This window comes from Abramis brama (assembly GCF_963993115.1).
Source record: "Abramis brama genome assembly, chromosome: 10".
Taxonomy (NCBI): Eukaryota; Metazoa; Chordata; class Actinopteri; order Cypriniformes; family Leuciscidae; genus Abramis; species Abramis brama.
Genome location: NC_139972.1, coordinates 16,066,292 through 16,087,236, shown reverse-complemented (window position 1 = coordinate 16,087,236; position 20,945 = coordinate 16,066,292). Strand labels below are relative to the sequence as shown.

At 38.1% G+C, this 20,945-nt stretch overlaps 1 protein-coding gene across 2 annotated transcripts in view; it reads left to right on the top strand.

Annotated features, from left to right (window-relative positions):
• The window catches only part of zbtb16b (zinc finger and BTB domain containing 16b), a 49,920-nt gene that overhangs the window by 14,223 nt on the left and 14,752 nt on the right, over window positions 1–20,945 (top strand). For both annotated transcript variants that reach the window (XM_084127407.1, XM_084127408.1), the window contains 2 exons: window positions 873–970; window positions 9,043–9,129. In XM_084127407.1, coding sequence (XP_083983533.1) covers window positions 873–970; window positions 9,043–9,129 — 185 coding nt within the window. The remainder of the gene's footprint in view (window positions 1–872; window positions 971–9,042; window positions 9,130–20,945) is intronic.

The following is a 20,945-nucleotide window of genomic DNA, read 5'->3' as shown; positions in this document are numbered from 1 at the left end:
TTTGCTCAGGTTCTCTGTGTACCCTTTCTCTGAGGCGTGTTTAATTTTTGATAAAACAAAGCCATAAATGTTTTCTCTCAAGCCACCAGGTCACTACGTCTGGACTGTAAATATTTCACAGCTCTGCGGAAGCTAGTTCTTGTACGGATATTCGTTTGTAGACAAGCTAGTTGTGTTTCTTGAAGCCAAGTCTAGGTTTATTTTAAGCATCAGATGATGGCGTATGCTATTCAGTTCATTAATAGCTTTTGCTGTATTAGGCCTAATTGATTCAGACCTGCTTGATGAATATTTGGAGTGCCTGAAGTCTTTGAAGTATGCGCCCTAAACCTTTCACAGCACCCTGTTGAGAGTATCATCAAAATAAACTATGAGCCACAGACGCAGGCGTGTTTAGAATATCAAGCGTGGATTTTTGAAGCTGCGTTCCTAATAAAAGTGCATTTTTAACTTTAAAGGGAGTTCATTTAACTAAATGCTTTTCTTTCTTCCACTTCCACTGTTTTGGAGAATGTTCAAATTTCCTCTTGCAGCATATCTCTCATTCATGTAGGCACACATCATATGATGAAAGAATTACATTTTTGAACGAACTCTTGTAAATCCAATCCAAATGAGCAGTTGCACTAGGGGTGTAACGATGCCCTCATGTCACGATTCAATACATTTCACAATACTGAACTCGCAATATGAAATTATTGCGATACTCCAAGACATATGATAAAATGTTAACAAAAACATGTACTGTTGATTAAAATGCTATATTTGGGATTGCATTGGGGGTGGAAATGATTAGGCTTGGACTTGGTCAAAGTGTGTAGTTACTGTGTGTAGCTACACCTGTTTGATCTCTCAATGTCTTGAATCCACAGGAAGTTGCACGGTGGAGTGAAGACTTTTGGCTGTGAGTTCTGTGGAAAGCAGTTCCTGGATAGTTTACGACTGAGGATGCACATGCTGTCTCATTCAGGTAACCCCCCCCCCCCCCTCCCCCCACCCTGTAAACACCATGATCACACGCAAATGAAGTCCCGATAAGGATGAAAACATAGGTTACAGTGTCATTGCACAAGTGATACGTGATCGGTGTTGTGCAACAAGTGTCAGCCCCCTGTTGCCCTGTGTTTGTCCACCATGTACCGCACACTTAACCTGCTCTAACAGATGGAACATTGCACTTCTATTAGTGACGCAGTGTTTGGTTATCCCCGTCTTCACACTTCCCTTTCAAGTCTCATATGTGTCTCAACAGTTACATTTCAAGCCTGGCAGAGATCCAATCTGGGCACTTTGCCACATTATTAGTACAGTATGTACAGTGAATCTTGCCAGCTTGTTTTTTTTTCTCATTGTTATGAGGAGGTGTTGGACAGAAACTCGCTTAAGGGAGGGGACGGATCCAGTTGTTTATACACATCTAAACCCTTAATTAAGCGATCATGTTGAAATGATGCTGTTACATGTTATGTAAGTCTGTGGTATTGTTTGGGGCCGATGTGTGCTATTAAGTTTGAACTTTTGCCGTCAGATTTTGGTTATCAAAAGGGTCTGTTGCATAACCGTAGACATAAAATAAACCAGACGCAGACTTCAAAATGAAGTTTAGTGCTGAAACTCTGTGTTTTGGCTTATGTTGTCCAGCTGTCATCCTGTTTTTTATCGTAGCTCCATTTTAAAGCTCCTTTGCCTTTCAGTCTTTGCTTTACAGAGTGTGTTATGTGGCGTACCGACATTAGTTTTTCATAAAAAAATGTGTCTAGTGAAAATGCTACTTTTTAATACAACTTATTTATATTACAAAATTTAATAAAAAATGTAAACATTTGTTGTTAATTACAAATGATATTATCAGCATAACAATTTTAGTGATAATTTGACTTCACTTTATATATGATACAGGCTAATTTTAATCGTATGATTGCAGTTTAGCAAATTAGATGAACACCAATATGCCAACATTAAAAGAACACTTATTAAACACAATATTTACTAGAAAGATGAATAAATAAAATATCAGCCAATAAATCAACCTGGACAAGATATATGTCAACAATAAAAGAACACTTATTTAACACAATATTTACTCAAAACATTTCTTTTTTAAATACCAGCCAAAAAATCAGCCTGGGCAATATATATTGGCCTATTACTATTGGTTCAATGATTGATTTAAAATATCAGGAAGCGTTTTTGTCACCTTTATGATGGCAGAGAAGGGACATTTTTGGGGTAAAATGGAGGAATGACATTGAAACAAGTTGCAGGCAGGATTCAAACCTGCTTCTTAAAGCCAAGGCTCCGGGTTCAGTATCAGGAATACTAGAACGTGATTGAAGCTTATTGAATTCAGTAGTTGCCCACATTAAATTCTGCTTTAGAGGGGAATGTCCTGTTTCAAGTGGAGAGGAAATACACTCAGACTGGCAGCAGAGTGTGTGTGTGTTTGTGTGTGTGTGCGTGTGTGTGCGTGTGTGTGCGTGTGTGTGTGTGTGTGTGTGTGTGTGTGTGTGTGTGTGTGTGTGTGTGTGTGTGTGTGTTTGTCCATCTGTCTGATTAAGTCTATAGTCGTCTCTGGAGGGTTTGTGAAGCCCACCTCACTTGACTTTCTCAGCTCACATTTTTGTCAAGATTCTGACAGTGCTCTTCTCCAAATTAACTGAAACATTCCTTCCCTATTATGTCTTGTTCTCTATCTGTCTCTTTTTTGTGTGTTTATGAAAGCGAGAGGAAAAGGTGTATCCCCCCCCAAACCCCCTCCCCCTGGCAATAAACCCTGGCAACAATATTCAGTTACTCCCACATTTAATCTGCTCGTAATCCAGTGTCGCACCTGTTCACGCACGACATGAACGAGAGCGAATCTTCAACATGTGCGACATTCGGGCTGAAAAGCCCTGTCAAGATGTTTTCTCTTAATGTCTCTTTCTCTTTTTTCTGTCTTTCTCTCTCTGTCTGGGAGAAGCCCTGCACTCTGTGCTTGGCGACACGCCAGCTCTTCCCTCGCACTGATGACATCATCAGCTGCCGGCAGGTCTGGATGTTCTGCCAGCATTCTGGAGCATTTATGATTGTTCGCAGATGTGTGTCCAGGAACATACTGTACCCAAATCCCAAAATTAATCAAACTTGACTGCTCTCCAAGCCACTGCTCTCCGAAATAGCGTCAGCGCTGGGGTGGAGGGAGGACGCTGGTGGAGTCCTAAATAAAACAAAAATGCAGAAAGAAAACAGAAATGTTGACTGCGGGCCCTTAGAGGCCGACTCGACAGGATGGAGCAGACGTCTGCACTGTGGTCAAAGTGTTCAAAGGTTACGTCCGAGGGCATGTACAGTACATGTGCCTCCATGCCAGTTTCTGACACTTTCCATCAATACAGTATGCTGTCACTTATTATGTTCTAGATATGTTCGATAAATATAAAATTGTTTGCAATTTATTTTACAGAACATGCACTTACCAAAGAAAGTACTGGGTAATACAAGGGAACCACATGGGTTAAGGTTAGGTTTAGGGGTAGGTTCAGGGTTAGTACCTAGTTATTGTAATTACCTGTGAACTACCTAAAATAGAATGTGCATGGGGAACAGGACTGTAAAATAAAGGTGTGTTCACACTTGGTATGTTTGGTTGGATTAAAACGAACCCTGCTGCGATTGCTCTGTAAGTGTGGTTTATTTGAATAAGTGTGAATGCTGCCATCTTAACCTTCGTGCGCACAAAACAAGCGGACCGAGAACCCAGAAAAGGAGGGTCTCGGTCCGCTTCCAAATGGACTCTGGTGTGGTTTGAATGAAATATGAACGCAGCATGGAGCAAAGACATGTAAACAAACCAGAAACAGGATGTGATGTCTCAAGATGCGACCTTAAAAAGGACATAATGCTCAAAAATATCTGTTTTTTCTCGTCATAGTCATGGTACAGGCATCAGAACCGCGTCTACTCGCAGGAGATCTTTGTTTGTGTGTGACGGAGGGATTCAGAAAAGCAGAACTTAATATTTGGTACAGAAACTTTTGTTTGCAATTACAGAGATCATATGTTTCCTGTAGTTCTTGACCAGGTTTGCACACACTGCAGCAGGGATTTTGGCCCACTCCTCCATACAGACCTTCTCCAGATCCTTCAGGTTTCGGGGCTGTTGCTGGGCAATACGGACTTTCAGCTCCCTCCAAAGACTTTCTATTGGGTTCAGGTCTGGAGACTGGCTAGGCCACTCCAGGACCTTGAGATGCTTCTTACGGAGCCACTCATTAGTTGCCCTGGCTGTGTGTTTCGGGTCGTTGTCATGCTGGAAGACCCAGCCACGACCCATCTTCAATGCTCTTACTGAGGGAAGGAGGTTGTTGGCCAAGATCTCGCGATACATGGCCCCATCCATCCTCCCCTCAATACGGTGCAGTCGTCCTGTCCCCTTTGCAGAAAAGCATCCCCAAAGAATGATGTTTCCACCTCCATGCTTCACGGTTGGGATGGTGTTCTTGGGGTTGTACTCATCCTTCTTCTTCTTCCTCCAAACATGGCGAGTGGAGTTTAGACCAAAAAGCTCTATTTTTGTCTCATCAGACCACATGACCTTCTCCCATTCCTCCTCTGGATCATCCAGATGGTCATTGGCAAACTTCAGACGGGCCTGGACATGCGCTGGCTTGAGCAGGGGGACTTTGCATGCGCTGCAGGATTTTAATCCATGACGACGTAGTGTGTTACTAATGGTTTTCTTTGAAACTGTTGTCCCAGCCCTCTTCAGGTCATTGACCAGGTCCTGCCGTGTAGTTCTGGGCTGATCCCTCACCTTCCTCATGATCATTGATGCCCCACGAGGTGAGATCTTGCATGGTGCCCCAGACCGAGGGAGATTGACCATCATCTTGAACTTCTTCCATTTTCTAATAATTGCACCAACAGTTGTTGCCTTCTCACCAAGCTGCTTGCCTATTGTCCTGTAGCCCATCCCAGCCTTGTGCAGGTCTACAATTTTATCCCTGATGTCCTTACACAGCTCTCTGGTCTTGGCCATTGTGGAGAGGTTGGAATCTGTTTGATTGAGTGTGTGGACAGGTGTCTTTTATACAGGTAACGAGTTCAAAACAGGTGCAGTTAATACAGGTAATGAGTGGAGAACAGGAGGGCTTCTTAAAGAAAAACTAACAGGTCTGTGAGAGCCGTAATTCTTACTGATTGGTAGGTGATCAAATACTTATGTCATGCAATAAAATGCTAATTAATTATTTAAAAATCATACAATCTGATTTTCTGGATTTTTGTTTTAGATTCCGTCTCTCATTATTATTTACTAATTTGATTCACCAAAAATGTAATATTTAGTTGTAACATTCCTCAAAATTGTCACACCCAGTTAAATAAACTGACTTCATTTCCTTAAATTTTACACAAATGTAGGCAAAATGTTCAACCCTGTTACTGTATTTTACTGGAATGCTGTATTTTTATATAATATACTGTACTTTTATGGAATTTTCAAAGCGGTATCTGTTATATATATATATATATATATATATATATATATATATATATATATATACATATATATATATACTTATCTTTTTTATTTCAATATGTTTTGTCTATTTATTTTTGATGTTTAATGCTTATTGCTATAAATTCATATCCTAGATTTTGATAACAGGGTTGAAAAAATTGCAACCTCATAGAAAATAAAGTTTATATAAATAAATAAATATAACAATTATTATTGTAATATATATTGTATTATTATTATTATTATTATTTTACCATGGTTAGGAAGCTCATTTTGCTGACTTATTTGTTGAAAAAACTTTTGTAAGAGTTTCAGACCCTATTTGATGCCTTATTCATGGAAGTGCATTGTTCAGGCTTCTATCATGTGGATTTAACCACTCATACCTCACAGACCTGAAGATGTCACATACTAATAAATTACCTTTCTTTGTACTTTGTCACAGAGATTGACAGAAGGCTGTTTTTAAAAGGCATTAAAACCACCCTGCTGTGTTTATACAGTATATAGTGCTGCTTTAATATTATGACATTTGTGCCTCTATTATTTAATGATTGTTTTCCATTGTGACCTATTATTCGACTGACTCTCACAAATTACAAGATAAATAACGTTCAGTGTTTGTGTTGACATCCAAACCCTTACAATTTATGATTGTTAACTTGAGTCTTTAATTTGCAAGCCAGTAAAATGGAGGGAAAATAAAAGTAAAAATCTAATTCAGTCTTTATAGCGCATCAAAGCCCTAGATCTTCTGGTCCGTCATTGGATTTTGCTGCTTTACATCCCAACGGTTGCCAAGTAGCAGAAGCCCTTGTTTTCTAATGCTCTAATTTGGTATTCAGCACGAGATTGAATCTTATTTTTGTATGCCAGGCAAAGTGTTTTGATGGAGGGTGATTGCAGCCAGTCTGGAGGCTGTTTGGGCTGTTTATCATGGGCAGTACAGTGCACAATGTGCCGTCTGAAACACAACACAAGCCGATTGAATGTGGGATCTGCTTTGTGGTTTCTAAATGTGTGCTGAGTGTTTGGAAACATGTGCGAGGAGAGACATATGAGAGAATCACCTTGCCTGTCAGCATCACAACAGAACAAATAAGATATGCTGAAATGCTGTCTATAGATAGCTCACTAGAATTTAAGAGCGTAGCTACTATCCTTCAGTAATAAGACAATAATAAACTGAAAACACAGAGCATTTTAATTCACGCACACCAGAAATGTTCTCACAGGCGCAATTTACGCTGGCTCTGATGAGTCACACCATCAAAGTATTTTTGAGCGTGGTTTGTAATGATTCTGTAAATGAGAGCATTTTTAAACTTTAAAGGGCTTTGGTTGTCGTCCAGAAGGAACGAGAAGAAAGTGTATGTGGAGAGAGGCTAATTTTAGGTGCTAGCTGGCTGACTTCATGAAGCTTGTGGGTGCTTTAACGAGTCATAATAAAGCCATTTTGGGCCAGCTGAGTGAAAATAGATACTTGATGAGCCAATGGTCATCATACATTTGGATTTTATTGATTTATTTTCTTTTTTCCTGTGAGTCTGAGATATAAAGTCTGCAGGAAATGGTGAAAACCTGCTTGCAGAACCCATAGTTGTGTTGTGTCCAAGCCATGTGTGGTGAATGGAAGACATTGTTCACTTCTCTTTTTGAGGTCTTGTCCCTCATGAATTGTTCAGAAAAAGCAACGTCAGCCGTCCATTTCTCCTTGTTCGGTGAGTGTGTGTGTGGTTTATTGAAAGTGTTTCTAAAGTGATGGAAACATCCTGGCCTACTTCATAATGGGCCAGCGGCTCCACAGGTGGATCTAATACTAATAATAGATGGATTCCCTCAGGCGGTTGATGGCCATCAGAACAGTTATTTAGTCCAGTTATTAAGGATCTGTGGTTGCAACTGGGTTAAATGATTCTTTTCTTTCTTTGTATGTGTGTGAGTGTGTGTGTGTGTGTGTGTGCATTTATACACCTTGTAAATGTATTTTCATCTGTGTAGGTGATTCTTGTTTAATGATGTCTTAATGGGGTGATTTTTGCATCGCCTATTTTTAGGACCATTAAGATTTTTTTGCATTTTGACATTATTTTCATGATAATTAAGCAGCCCACACCCATTCGCATTATCTTAATGTGAAAAATTATCATTCCCATTAACGTAATATGTAAAAAATTAAAAATTATGCTATTTAAATTAATGTATAAGTTATGTTAGTACTGTACATGATGCACGGTCTTCATTTTCCCCAGACAAGATAATCTTGTAATACAGTGATTAGAATAATGAGAATAATGCTAATTACAAACAAATTCAAAAGTAAAACATGCATTATAGCAATTGGCGGGGAAATGTGAGTATTTATTTACATTGTATTTATATTTTTGTATTATATTTTATTCATTATACATTATATATATAATTAGAAACAAACATACACACACACACACACACATTATGTTTTGGCTCAGTAAGGTATTTTTTACAGCGTTAAATTACAGAAGTAATTTATTTTAACCTTTCTTTTTTTCACACTGAAAACTGAAATAATGGCTGCTGAAAATTTAATTAAATTTGAAAATATATTAAAATAGAAAACAGTCCCTATAACTTGTAATAATATTTCACAATATTTCTGTTTTTAGTGGGTTTATTTTTATTATTATTTTTTATCAAACAAATGCACCATTGATGAGCAGGCTTCTTTCAAAAAAAATAAAAAATTTACCCAAAACTTTTAAAGGGGGGTATGCAAATAGCTGGCTTGACAGGCTTTGTGAGATTCACCCTGAAGAAACCAACCTTGGCTTTGATAAATAAATGATGGTTGATCAAAATCATCTGCTTTTACAGGAAGACATGAGCAGTACCTGCCTGAGGGTACGTCAACCTGATATTACCCTCACTATTATATGATTATCATTTATTACTGTTATCTCTGCGAACACATAATAAATGGATATAGTGTTTTGTTTGTAAGAAGAGACTCATTGTACATGTCATAAATCAGTCTGAAGATACAAAGGGTTTTAATATCCTTTAGGACATGTTGCTGTCTGTTCTGCCTCAGCTTATGGTTTACAGACTTTTATCAAGACAAGACAAGAGAAAGCTGCCAGCCCTTGTAGATAAGAACATCTCTTTGATTCTGTCAAGGGGCAGTATGTTACTCTGTTGATGTGTGTGTGGGGGTGTGGGGGGGGGAATGAATGATGTTTAATGTCATAAACAACTCATACTTTGAAATAACACAATTTCAGCCTTTGGCATCGTTTCTGTTTTCTTTTCAGTTCAACTTATGGTTTGATTTTTTTTAAACATGAGCTTAGAAAAACTGATCAACCCTACTGCCATGTACAAGTTTCCTATGAAGAACATGTGTTCATATTTCACATCAGTTGTGACACACACATTATATGTAATAAATAATATACATATATAATACTAAAATGACTCATTACATACAATGTGTAATGTTGCCATCCGTAATAAAGCTATTGGCCAACTGATTACTTTTATTGTATTCTTCTTCCTTTCAGCTGGACCAAAAGCATTAGTATGTGATCAGTGTGGGGCTCAATTTTCCAAGGAAGATGCCCTGGAAGCACATCGACAGACTCACACAGGTACAACCCGTCTTGCCTCATCTAACCACAAGCCACTTCTTTAAATAACACTAGTTCACCACAATGGAAAAAAACACCAGTGAAGTGGAGATGCGTCATGCATGTACCAGTTGCAATCATGTTTATGACCCTATCAAAAATGGTCTTCTATAATTCAGCAGGGACGGTTTCGATGCCCTCTAAAATTTCAGCCAATAATATGTGCTGTTACAGGGCAGGGCGGCACACCGCTTTGGCACAGCAGTAGTGCCATGTTTCACCATCTCCATCACTTTGTCTAAACATGGCACGTACATTTATTAGAGCGATTGTACTGAGTTACCAGAGCCTGTGAGTCATCAGCGCTCTGGCACGTTCATTAACACGCCAACAGCGCTCAGCTGCCACCCTCCTGTCAAATATTCATATTTACTGACATCTGATGACTGCAAGGTTGGGTTTCAGTTGTACTACAGACATTTTAATAATCATATTTTAGGTGAGGTAAATAGTGTGCTCTGATAGGGGTTGGCATGGGATGATATATTGTGTAAACTTGTTTTTGCTGCTGCATACCTGAGTGTACTCTGTCAGGACACATTGAAGCATGTACAGTACATATGCGTACAACTAGTCTAATGAAAATGAAAATTCTGTCATTATTTACTTTGTTTTTACCCTGTTATTTTTTCACATGTCATACTCGAAGTCTTCAGAAGCAATATGATAGCTTTATGTGAGGAACAGCCAGAAATGATCCAAGTCATCTTCCCCTCCAGTGAGCTGTTAACTCGAGAACCACTGCAACTGGATCTTTGATTCAGTGAGTTGAACTCAAGAACTGGATCATCTAAACAAATCGTTCTTTTGATCCAGTTTCAATGATCCAATTGGACTGAATGAATGAGCCACAAATCAGGCTGAATGATTCATTTATTGATTGAACTGATTCGTTCATGACTTGAGCTCACTGAATCGATGATCCAGTCACAGCAGTTCTTGAGTTAACAGCTCACTGGAGTAAGCTCACAGCTCACCGAGCGTAGAATTTAGACTCAATTAGAATGTGTGACTGATGTGTAATTAAACATTGTGTGTGTGGCATTTTTGTGGTTTAACTGCCATAGTCGTATGAAATGCCAGTTTGAGTGCAGCTTGTGACATTTCCCACATATTTTCTTGTCTTCACTGCACTATTTATATCGATAAAACAAAAGTGAGAAAATGCCACAAATGTCCCTGAAACTATATACAGCGGTCCTGGAAAGAACACTAATCCATTATTTAAAATGTCAAAATGTCACTGCTTAAATAACAAAAAAAGTATAAAAAAGAAAAAAAAAGAAAAAAAAAGTGCCATTTATTTATCAGAGATAACTCAAGCACACTTTTCAATAAAAATTTTTTTTTTTTTAAAGAAGTTGATTAGATTTTAAATGATAAAAAAGCTATAATGTAATGTAATTAGTTCTGAGAAACATTATAACATCATTTGTTTTTACACACTTCCAGCTAAATCGAAGAACGAATTGGTGTGACGTCATTTCGAACAAAATCAGGCCGAAATGAAGTTTGTTTCAGGAGTTTGAAACAGTGAACTTTCCGGAAAAGTTCGCTCTGGCTTTTAAATGCCTTCGAATAACATTGGTCCATGACGATTACGTAATAGGTCGGTGTGGCTCTGAGGCTCCGCCCTCTTTAATCAATTCTTCTGTGTGGTTCATCGAGTTCAGACACAAGTAAAAAACATGAACACACTGGAGAGCTGCTTTATGGTAGAAACTGAAGTTTCTTTTTGAAAGAGGTACTGACACTTTCTTTTTATGTAATACTGTGAAGCGGCTTGCTTTAAAGCAATCTAATGTATAAAGTGCCATATAAGTAAACATGACATGACAATGATGCTGTCATTTTTGTTGTGTTTATTTTGTTATTGAGAGGAAAGCATGCATCGCATATTTACACATTCATTTAAACGCTGCTCCCAACAGCGTAGGCGGCGTCAGGGCCTATATCAGGGCCTTAAGTGTCCAAACACTTTCGGGGGGCCTTTAGTCCAATAACAGCACTCTAATCTATACCTTGTATAACCATCATTTCCACCTGTACCTTTGTTACTTATTGGCATATCAGACTGCCATCCAAGGATACAGTCTGTCACAGGTATTCCAGACTGCACTAATTAATTTGCTCTCTGGGTATAAAAGCGTTTCATGGGGCTAATGATCCACATGTTGAGTCTATATAAAGGTTGAGTCCTAATTAAAACAAGGTGCCATACTTTTGTCATCTGCGTGGATTTGAGGTGCTAAATGTTTCCATGGCAGCCAGCTCATAAAATCTCTGAATTTCTGATGGATCAGAATCAGTATGTTTCTATTATTTTTTACAGTAGCGTACATCGATGCTACTACAATGAGGGTGCAATATCTGTCGCCTGTGTTCCACAGGGAGAAAGACGATAACCCTCTCTAAAACGTTGGCATGTAACTGTAACTCGCTGTGGCACACACTGTATAAATTCTTAATGCATGTCGACATAGAGGTGGTGTTAATGATGCCCAGAATTTTATACCTTCTCTCCCAAACTTGTAAACATCCCGCTCTCTGTTTCAGTTTGGCAGCACATTTAGTAAGAGGAGGGGAGGACATAGCTCATCCATTTTAAAAAACCTTTTTACTGCTGGGCACCAGCCACCACTCACTGAAGTGAGAGATGTTTTCATCACATTTTCTGGATTTAACCACGCTAGAATTTTACATTTTAAATTTTAAATACGCCATGGAGCCAAGATAGCCTTCCTATATGAATATCCAAACGGTAAAGCAAAACTAGGTCCTTGTTTCCATTTGAAGCAGCCATTTCTTTTCAATGCATTACGTTTTTTTTTACTGGCCATGAAACTGTCCATAGCGCTCTAAAATATAGCGAAACAGCGCTTCGGGAGACCCAAGTTTGCGTCCCGACTCGTGGTCCTTTGCCCCTCTCTCCTCCCCTATCATTTCCTCTCTCTCTTTGAATGTCCTCTCCCAAAAAATATAACTTTAAATATATAGGGCTGTCAATCGTTTAGAAGTTTTAATCAAATCAATAACATGATTAAAAGTAGTTCAATTGTGTAGTGAAAATGTGTTTCTAGATCCCTGCGTTCTGTTGTGTCCATTTCTTTCCCTTATATTTTGTTTTGGTGGCACAATACGAGGAATATTCCACATATTTTTCTAGTATGTATTGCCACATGAAGAAAATTAAAAAACGAACATCTAAAAACTTATAATGGTTAATTATAACCACTAATGTAATAAATAAATGAATGGGCAGTTAATACTGATCCTTTTCATTCTTTTTAAAAAAATATTTTATTGCCAATAAATACTAAGTCTCCAATATTAACAGTTTATACTGTTTTCTTAATACATAAAAAATGTAATCTTCAGCATAAAAATGGATATTTATTTTGATATTTAATGCTGTCATTAAATTATGGATTAACTTTGCTTGTTAGATTACAGCTAAATGTAATTTAAAGGTGAAAATAGTATAATACAATAAATAAAAATAATCTCTCAAGGTGATGATACACGGGCCAACTTTTTGAGCAATGTTGCTGGGCAATCTTGCCTAGCGATTGTTGCTTGGGCACTTTCCCATTGAAAATAGGCAATAAATATATATCTGGATAATTTAGATCGGTCATGGGCCCTGTGTCTCATCTGGTTGCCCGTTGACGGCAACATTGCCCAGCAACATTGCCTAAAAAGTTGCCCTGTGTATCATCACCTTTATATCTGCGGACAACCTTTATAGTACTGATATATTGTGCATCCCTAGTTTTTTTTTATGAGCTTGTTTGTATGTCTTTGATTTGAATCGCTCTTGTCAGTTCCTCTTTGCACAAAGAAGCCAACTGGTGAGTAACATTATTTTTAATAGCCTGTTTTTACATGCATTTTGAGTGTTAATTCTGACTCAGCCTTTAAGCAGGACATTTGTCGTCAAATGCCAGCATATGTGAGAATGTCAGAGGTGAACGGTCTGCTTCTTTGAGGTTTTTAGGGTTGCAAATGGAAAAGAGGATTGTGTGAGACCCGTGGGACAGGGGCCGGCTGAAGGGGGGAAGCTGGTGGCATTTGGTGCCAGGACAGAGCGAGAGACAAACAACATCATGTGCTGTTGTTTACACTCAGCCTCTGTGCTGTCATAGACGAGACCTACTAGAGAGCTGACCTACTTAAAAGCCTCCTAAAATAAAACTCACTTGTGTCTCTGGACCGATACACTGGCGGGCAGGCTGGAAAAGCAGGCCAGCACATCACAGCTTTCTTTTCCTCTTCTCCCCTCCCGACGGAGAAGCTCTTTATCGCATCCTTCGCAGAGCAGAAATAAAAATGTTATTAAAGGGGTTTTATTTGAGAGCGGAATAGAAGCGATTTGCCTTTAAACGATTTTGGCCTAAGGGGCGACCGCTCGTCCATCTGTCTTATGTGCTTATGACGTCAGATTTCCTAAAACTCTTCCATCACGCTCATCTCGCTGCACAGGAAGTGACTTGCATCTACAGTGAGGACGAGGGCACACTGAGAATTACTCACCGGGAACACGTTGTGACTTCAGCGATCTGGCCCACAGAATAAACAGTGGTTAAACAAGAGCAATGTATCTCTTGTTGCGTTAATTATTAAGCAGACCGTTCCTTACTTTGCTAGATTGGCCCGTCTGTCTCTCACTTTGCAGCCGATTGAATTTCAGGGGTCATCTGAGGTATAGTTGATGTGTCAAAGTCATCCCCACAGAGCAATCTGGAATGACTGGGTTATATTTAGTCAAATACTTTTGAGATCATGTGCCTCTGATACATTTTAAAGGAACCTTTTCCAGCGGCTTCATATGATAACGCGTGTTTTCTCCTCAGACACGTGCACACCACGGCTCGTTTCAAACACATACGACCTTCTTTCTTCCGAAAAATATGAAATGTGAATTTTTGAAGAATATCCTGGTCGCTCTTTTCCAAGTAATGAAAATCAACGGAGACTGGAGCTTTTAACCTTCATATAGGGCACAAAAGCGTTAAGTTATGTTCCAAATCTTCTGAAGTCATATGGTAGCTTTGTGGGAAGATAAGAAATTAATTTGTAATTCCCTGAAAATCTTCCCCACCGTTGAGTTGGTAAGCGAATCACTGAGTCCGAGAACACAAGAATCAAAGCAGTCTGAAAGCAGCACGACATCTGAGGGGATAAAACAAGATATTGTGGCCACGAATGAGGAATTTGATTGAATAATAACGACTTAATTTGTTCCCTCAATTTATTGATTTGGGAACAAATCACTTCAACATGGCCACGATTTACCTAAAATGAGGGAACGAATTCTTAATTTGTGACCACCATAAATATATTTTTCTGTTTGTCATGTGCATTTTTGATGGATTATTGTCTAAAATGTTTTTGTCATTTGTCAAATCATTCTTCTGAGTTGAATCTTTTCAATGAATCAGTTGATATAGTTCAGAAAACCTGAATGATTTGTTTGTTAATCAGACTGATTCAGTTCTTGAGTTCTCTGACTTACTGACTCAACAATTCCGTAAAAATTTATAAGACCAAACAATTTAAATATCCAAGGCATCTTTCTTTCTTTCTTGTTTAGTGCCGTGAGACACCAAAACGACACTAAAGTTGTCACGTTTTTATGTGGCCTTAGTAAACTTAAAAAAAAAAAAAACGATTTTGTGCTAATATTGATGGTATTTTCATTGATACAGACCACCTTCTTTCTACCATGACCCGGCTGTAACCAAACAGGTGAAGTTCAGCATGTTCCTGGATCAATATTTTTGTTGATCCTGGAACAACATTCCAATCAACCAGTCATATTTGAGAGAAAAGTTTACAGTTCATGTCAAATTTAGGCTTACAACCAGGGTTAGGTGCTTCTACATCAGTGTTATTCCCATTTCATTTCCCTATGATTTTAGGGAAATGTTATGGGTTGGGTTGGGTTAGGTTTAGGGGTAGGGATAGGGTTAGGACTAAATTTTCAGACAGGAATGTTGTTCCAGGAACAACAAAATATGTTGACCCAGGACAGGAGCATGTCTTACTTGGCAAAATCACGGTGACCAGCTAAACAGGTTGCACCCCCCACCGTTTTAGATAAGACTGATTGTCTCAGTGGTGCTGCAGATTTCCCAGCATGCCCCTTCATCACACAGTGACTAATTCCTATTGTCCTATAACTTCAATGAAAGGAGATGAAGTTCTTTCTGCCCGTCAGGAGGCAGAATGAAATGCTACTGGCATCACGGGGTGTCCACAGTTTTTTCCTAAGTCGCTCATTGTTTGGAAAAGCACATATTCACGTGCATCGCTCCGGCTGTGATTCCTTTCTCCGTGAGATTCCACAAGCCGAGAGAGTCAGAGCAGCAGGATTTCTATATCGTCTGTGTCTCTATTCAAAAGTTAGTGCTAGTAGATGAAGTAGTTAGTATGTAATTAGATTCTGGAGATGTTTGCAGAGACCTTTAAGAAGAGCTGAATTAAATAAATTGCTGTCTTTTTGTGTCGTTTACAATGTTAATAGGCTGAATCTCAGTGTGGGAATTTTTTTTGATAGACTGAGGGGTGGGAAAACAAAAAGAAGTGACTTGTTTGTGAATGCTGGGATTATCCTGAAACACTTCAACTCTCTTCTAGTTGCTTGGAGACGTGGGTATTTGATTTTTGCGTAATGAATCATCTTAAGTCTCATTTTCAAGTTATATTAAAATTAATATTTAATTGATCCATCTTGAAATAGATACCTGAGATTCATCCTTTTTCACTCTGAAATTGTCTGTTATCAGTCTCACTCTCAAAAACCAACCAGACTCCTTCCTAATGGCTACAAAAGAAACAGGATTTCACAATATGTCTCTGTCTTTATCAGAAAGAACCTACTGTTCACTGAATTAGCCCAGAACAGGTGAATCTACCCAGTTTGTTCTGAGATAAAGAGATTAGATGTATTTGTTGTGCCTGTTTGCATAACTGTCATGTTTACATCTCCTTCTCACAGTGGCCTTTTTTAGCAAACATTGCTGTGAAGATGCTTTCTATTCACTGACTTAGAAAAGAATGCACTTTTTTGTCATGTGCCTTCATGAAATAACCCACTAAAGGAGCATTTCCTTTTTGTTCTGTCAAGGAAATATCCAGGTCACATTAGACTAAAATAGATTATTTCTGTGTAAAAAGTCTTCATTTAATTCCCATTATTCTCATTAGATTTATATATATTGTAGTAATAAAATTATTTTTAAAGGCAGTAAACAAATATTACCATGATTTATGTATAATTTATTGTATATTAAAAAAGTAAAAATTATTATTATATTTATTATTATTGTTATAAATAATAAAAAAGTTATTACTAATATTATACATTTAATAAGTATTGTTATTACTTTTACTAATACTAATGCTACTGTAATAATAAGACAGTGTTTGATACTACTTAAATTAGGGGCCAATATATACATAATAGTAATAAAATTAAGCATATTTTGCATTACAGTAATTTGAATTTTTCCATTTTTTTGACAATTGGGAGTCACATGTACGTAATTGTCATGAAAGGATTGCAAACTGTGACTTGAAATACAGATGAAATGCTGTCCACGCCATTAAAAGGTTTCATAAGATCCGCCAATGTGTTGTTGTCTTGTTATGGAATGTGATTTTCAGAATTAGTTTCATCAGTGTAATTTCATACATTCAACACGCCGTTTCTCTTGGAATTGTATTTGAGGACTGAATTTTTCCAATAGCAGAGTTTTAAATTCCTTCCTCTTCCCAGAATGTTACACAAACCTGCTCCTGATTCCAAGAAAAGTTGGGTGTTCTCGCTCTCTGCTTACTAGCACTGTGGGAATTGGATTAAGTCTCTGGCCTTTATTCTAATTCAGAACTTTGTAGTCATCGGATGTCAAGGGGTCAACTGACCAGTGTGAAAGGCAAATCCACTCTCTATTGTACAGTGAGGGGCCGGAGAAGAGTTTCCCTTCAGCTGCCGTCCCTCTTCAGCCTGGGAAAAATGGGGGAGGCAGCTTGTCAATTAGGAATTAATTTTCTACCCTTCTCTTAAACGATCTCATGCAACTTTTAAAACAAGGCTTAACTGGCAGGACGATCAAATTAGAGGTGAGAAACAGTCGGTTGTGTCAATACAACAGCTTTGAGGTGTATTGATTTTTAGACTGATAAAAGACAAATACATATGGCCTTTTGTACACTCCTCTGTAGTTTAATAGGCTGCATTATCCACTCCAGTAGTTTTATATTTGATGTACTTCTTTAATTAGCCATAGTGTTAAAATGCTGTATCTAAGTGTAATATCATTAAATTCTGTCTTAATGTGGAGAGCAATATAAAGCATTCTTGATTCTCATTAGACAGAAACAGTAATGAGGTCAGTTGTAAAAATGTATAAATGTTGCTCATTAAGATGGTTCAGACAGAAGCGTGACTCACAGCTACGGGTTTATGTATGTGAACCGTGCTGTGGGATGGGGTCATTTGAGGATTCCTTCTGCGTCATGAGTTGTTGTTACAGAGTGCGCCCCCTGCTGGCCTTGGGTCCGTGACACATAACAAATGCCACCTTTTAAACAAAACAGAGAAGCATTCCTTAATAAATATGCCATCATACAAAACAAATAAATGCATAAAAAATATTAGATGTTTTTTTTTTAGCTTGATGTTTTCATACATTTCAGCCTGGGCCAGAGTGAGAGAGTTTCAAGACAGTCAATGCGTCTGTCACTCGCCCTGACATTCTTACAGTGCATTTGTTGATCTTGTGCATTTGTTTCTATAATGTGTTGTTATTTTATAAAAATGTAAGTGTAATTTTTGTTGTAAAGCCAGTGAATTGTTGGCAGGGCAAGTGAAAAAAACTAAACCAAGATCATCCAGCTATAAAGATCCTTAGAGTTGAGGCCTACATTGATCACCCTTCTTTCAAAGTGTATAAACCAAAATGTTCAGTCCCTCACAGGTTTGAAACTCCTGCCGGCACCTTTTTCTGTGCTCTGACCATCATTAAGTGTTGTGAAAGGAGAGGCTTGTTCTGAATGAATACTGCCATTCTATAGTGTTGTACACTTCTCTCTCTCTATACAAATGCATTTTTTTCTAAACCTCTCTGTCTGAGAGACCTTCAGAGACCTTTACCTCTGTAATGGGTTTCAGGAGGTTCTTTCACCTTTACATTAAACAAGGTTATGATTGTTTCTTTGTATGTTTATATAGTTACCTATACCACCTGTTTTTGATTTCTCTTTCTCAAACCTCTTCAATTTAGCTCCATTTGCTGAATCACACACACATTCAAGATTTTTCAACTTTCATTCATTCATTCAACTTTATTGATGATAAAAGCATATTCCCATTCAGGCAGAGTGAACTGTAATGTGGTCCTGCTGGTATTTCCATGCATGTTCCATGCAATTCTCTCTCGTCAATATTCAGATCGTTTTCCTCCAGCTATTTATTAATTGTCCAGTAATTGTGTGCGATTCAACTCTTTAATGATTAACCGGGCACCTCTGACAGCAGAAAAAGGTAAGACACAATCCGGCGGTCGTGTCTTAATGAGGGACCGCTGAGAGTCTTTTGTGCTGTGGAAAAGCCACCTCAGCAGCAGTGTGCTTTAAAAGCCAGAGTCACACAGATTAGTCGAGTAAGAGGTGGACCTGTGGACGTGGAAACAATAGAGCGGGTCATTCATACTCTAAGCCTGATTGTCCCCTCACTGTCCAGATGGCCTGCCGAATAAATTATACCAGTATGTACAATGCATTCCAGTGAGGGGCTTTAGGCACAACTGTTTGTAGAGTCACACAGGGCTTTTTTCCCTGTCCTAACGATTATTAACAAGTACGAGCGGTCAGCGGTTTGTCGTTCGTAAATGAAATCCTTGAGAAAGTGTGTGTGGGGGGGGGGGGGGGGGGGGGGGGGGGGCGATGGTAATGACAGACGAATGGTCACGTGAATACGGGATGCACACAGCAAGGTACATTAGAAACTGATTGGTGTTGGAGATTTCTAGTTTTCTGCCATCATTTCTATATATTTTAAATCTGATTTATTTTAAAATGCATCAATTACTTTTTACATGACAGCCCAGAAATTACAAGAGTTACGGCTTGACACGTAGCTTTGTAAGCTGAATTATTAGATATTACATATGCTACCATTCAAATGTTTGAGGCCAGTAAAAAATTAGAAATTAATTATTTTGTTTAGCAAGAATGCATTTAATTAATTAAAAGAGACAGTAAAGAAGACATTTATAATGTTGCAAAAAATTAAATTAAAATCTTTTGAATTTTTCTGTAATTCATCAAATAATCCTGAAAAAAAAATGCATCACGAACTCAACAAAAATATTAAGCAGCATAACTGTTTTCAACATTGATAATAATAAGAAATGTTTCTTAAGCATTAAATCAGCATATTAGAATGATTTCTGAAAGATCACAGGAATAAATTACATTATTAAAATAACTATTTATATTGTAATTAAATTTCACAATATTACTGTTTTTACTGTTTTTTTAATTTATTTAAAGCATTTATTTTATTTATTTATATATATATATATATATACTGTATATATATTACCATCCAAACTTTTGAATGCTTGAATAAATATCAATATTTATTAGTATTACATTATTATAATATCATTTTAATATGTTATGGAAGACATGCTGTTTAAAATGAAATATAATGATTTAGTTATCACTTTGTCATTCAGGCAGAAGGGTTAGGATTTAATAACAGTTCTGCATTTCGGTTTTCGGATACATAATTATCTTTAAAAAATAAAATAACAAGTATATATACATACATATATACTTGTTTTCCCCCATCTGTTGTAAGGGGTTCTAATATAGAGTCATCTGTCAATGAGTGTCCATGAAGTAAAGACGTCAGAAATCTGGTCACATACTGTACTTCTGGATCTGTATAGCAACTGCCATCGAAATGATGGGAATGCCAATACCAGGAATACTAGACTGGCTTAGGCCGAACTGTGCCAGAGAGGGGACATTATTTTTGCATTTGGCGTAAAAATGCTACACTGCAGCGTTTATTTGGAGCCAAGAGAGTCATTCCAAGGATGATGTGTTTATCCTGTTCTTGAGACGCATGTTTGTTTCTTGTATTTGCAATCCATGTTAGTAAATCGCCTTCAGAATCATGGCAGAGTTATATTCGCTGCGGCTGGTGAGCTTGCAAGCCAGAGGGATAAATGTATTTACTCTTGAAGTATTTGTCCCCTCCAAACGAAATGAAACTCCGGCTTTGACAGCTCCCCCCTCTCTGTGTGTGAATCATCTGTATCTGATCTCCCTGCGCTAATTCCAATTTAATTGCCTGTTGCCTGCAGGCTCCTCAATAGTGGTAACAAATGGTTTGATTTTGTAGTCCTCATCAGGCAGCATTTTAAATGCAGCACTCTAACCCCACTCGAATGCCAATGAAGGCACCGAACAGCCTCGTGTTTACTAATGCTCGTCCTCCCCCCGCGCTCCTCGTCTCTGTTCCTCTCATATCTGATTAAAGGGGATTTGTACGAATCGGCGAGATGCAAGCAGCCTCTCTCTCCATTGTAAATGATATGGGCCAGAACAGGCGGTCTCGGCTTCTTGTGTATTTTCGTTTTAAGAGGCGAAGATGTTCTACGCTGGATAACGCCGTTTAATCTGTTAAAACAAGTTTTGACATTAAAGTGCAGGTGTGATGTGAAGATGGCTCTGGCTCTGCATGTGTAATATGACCCGGT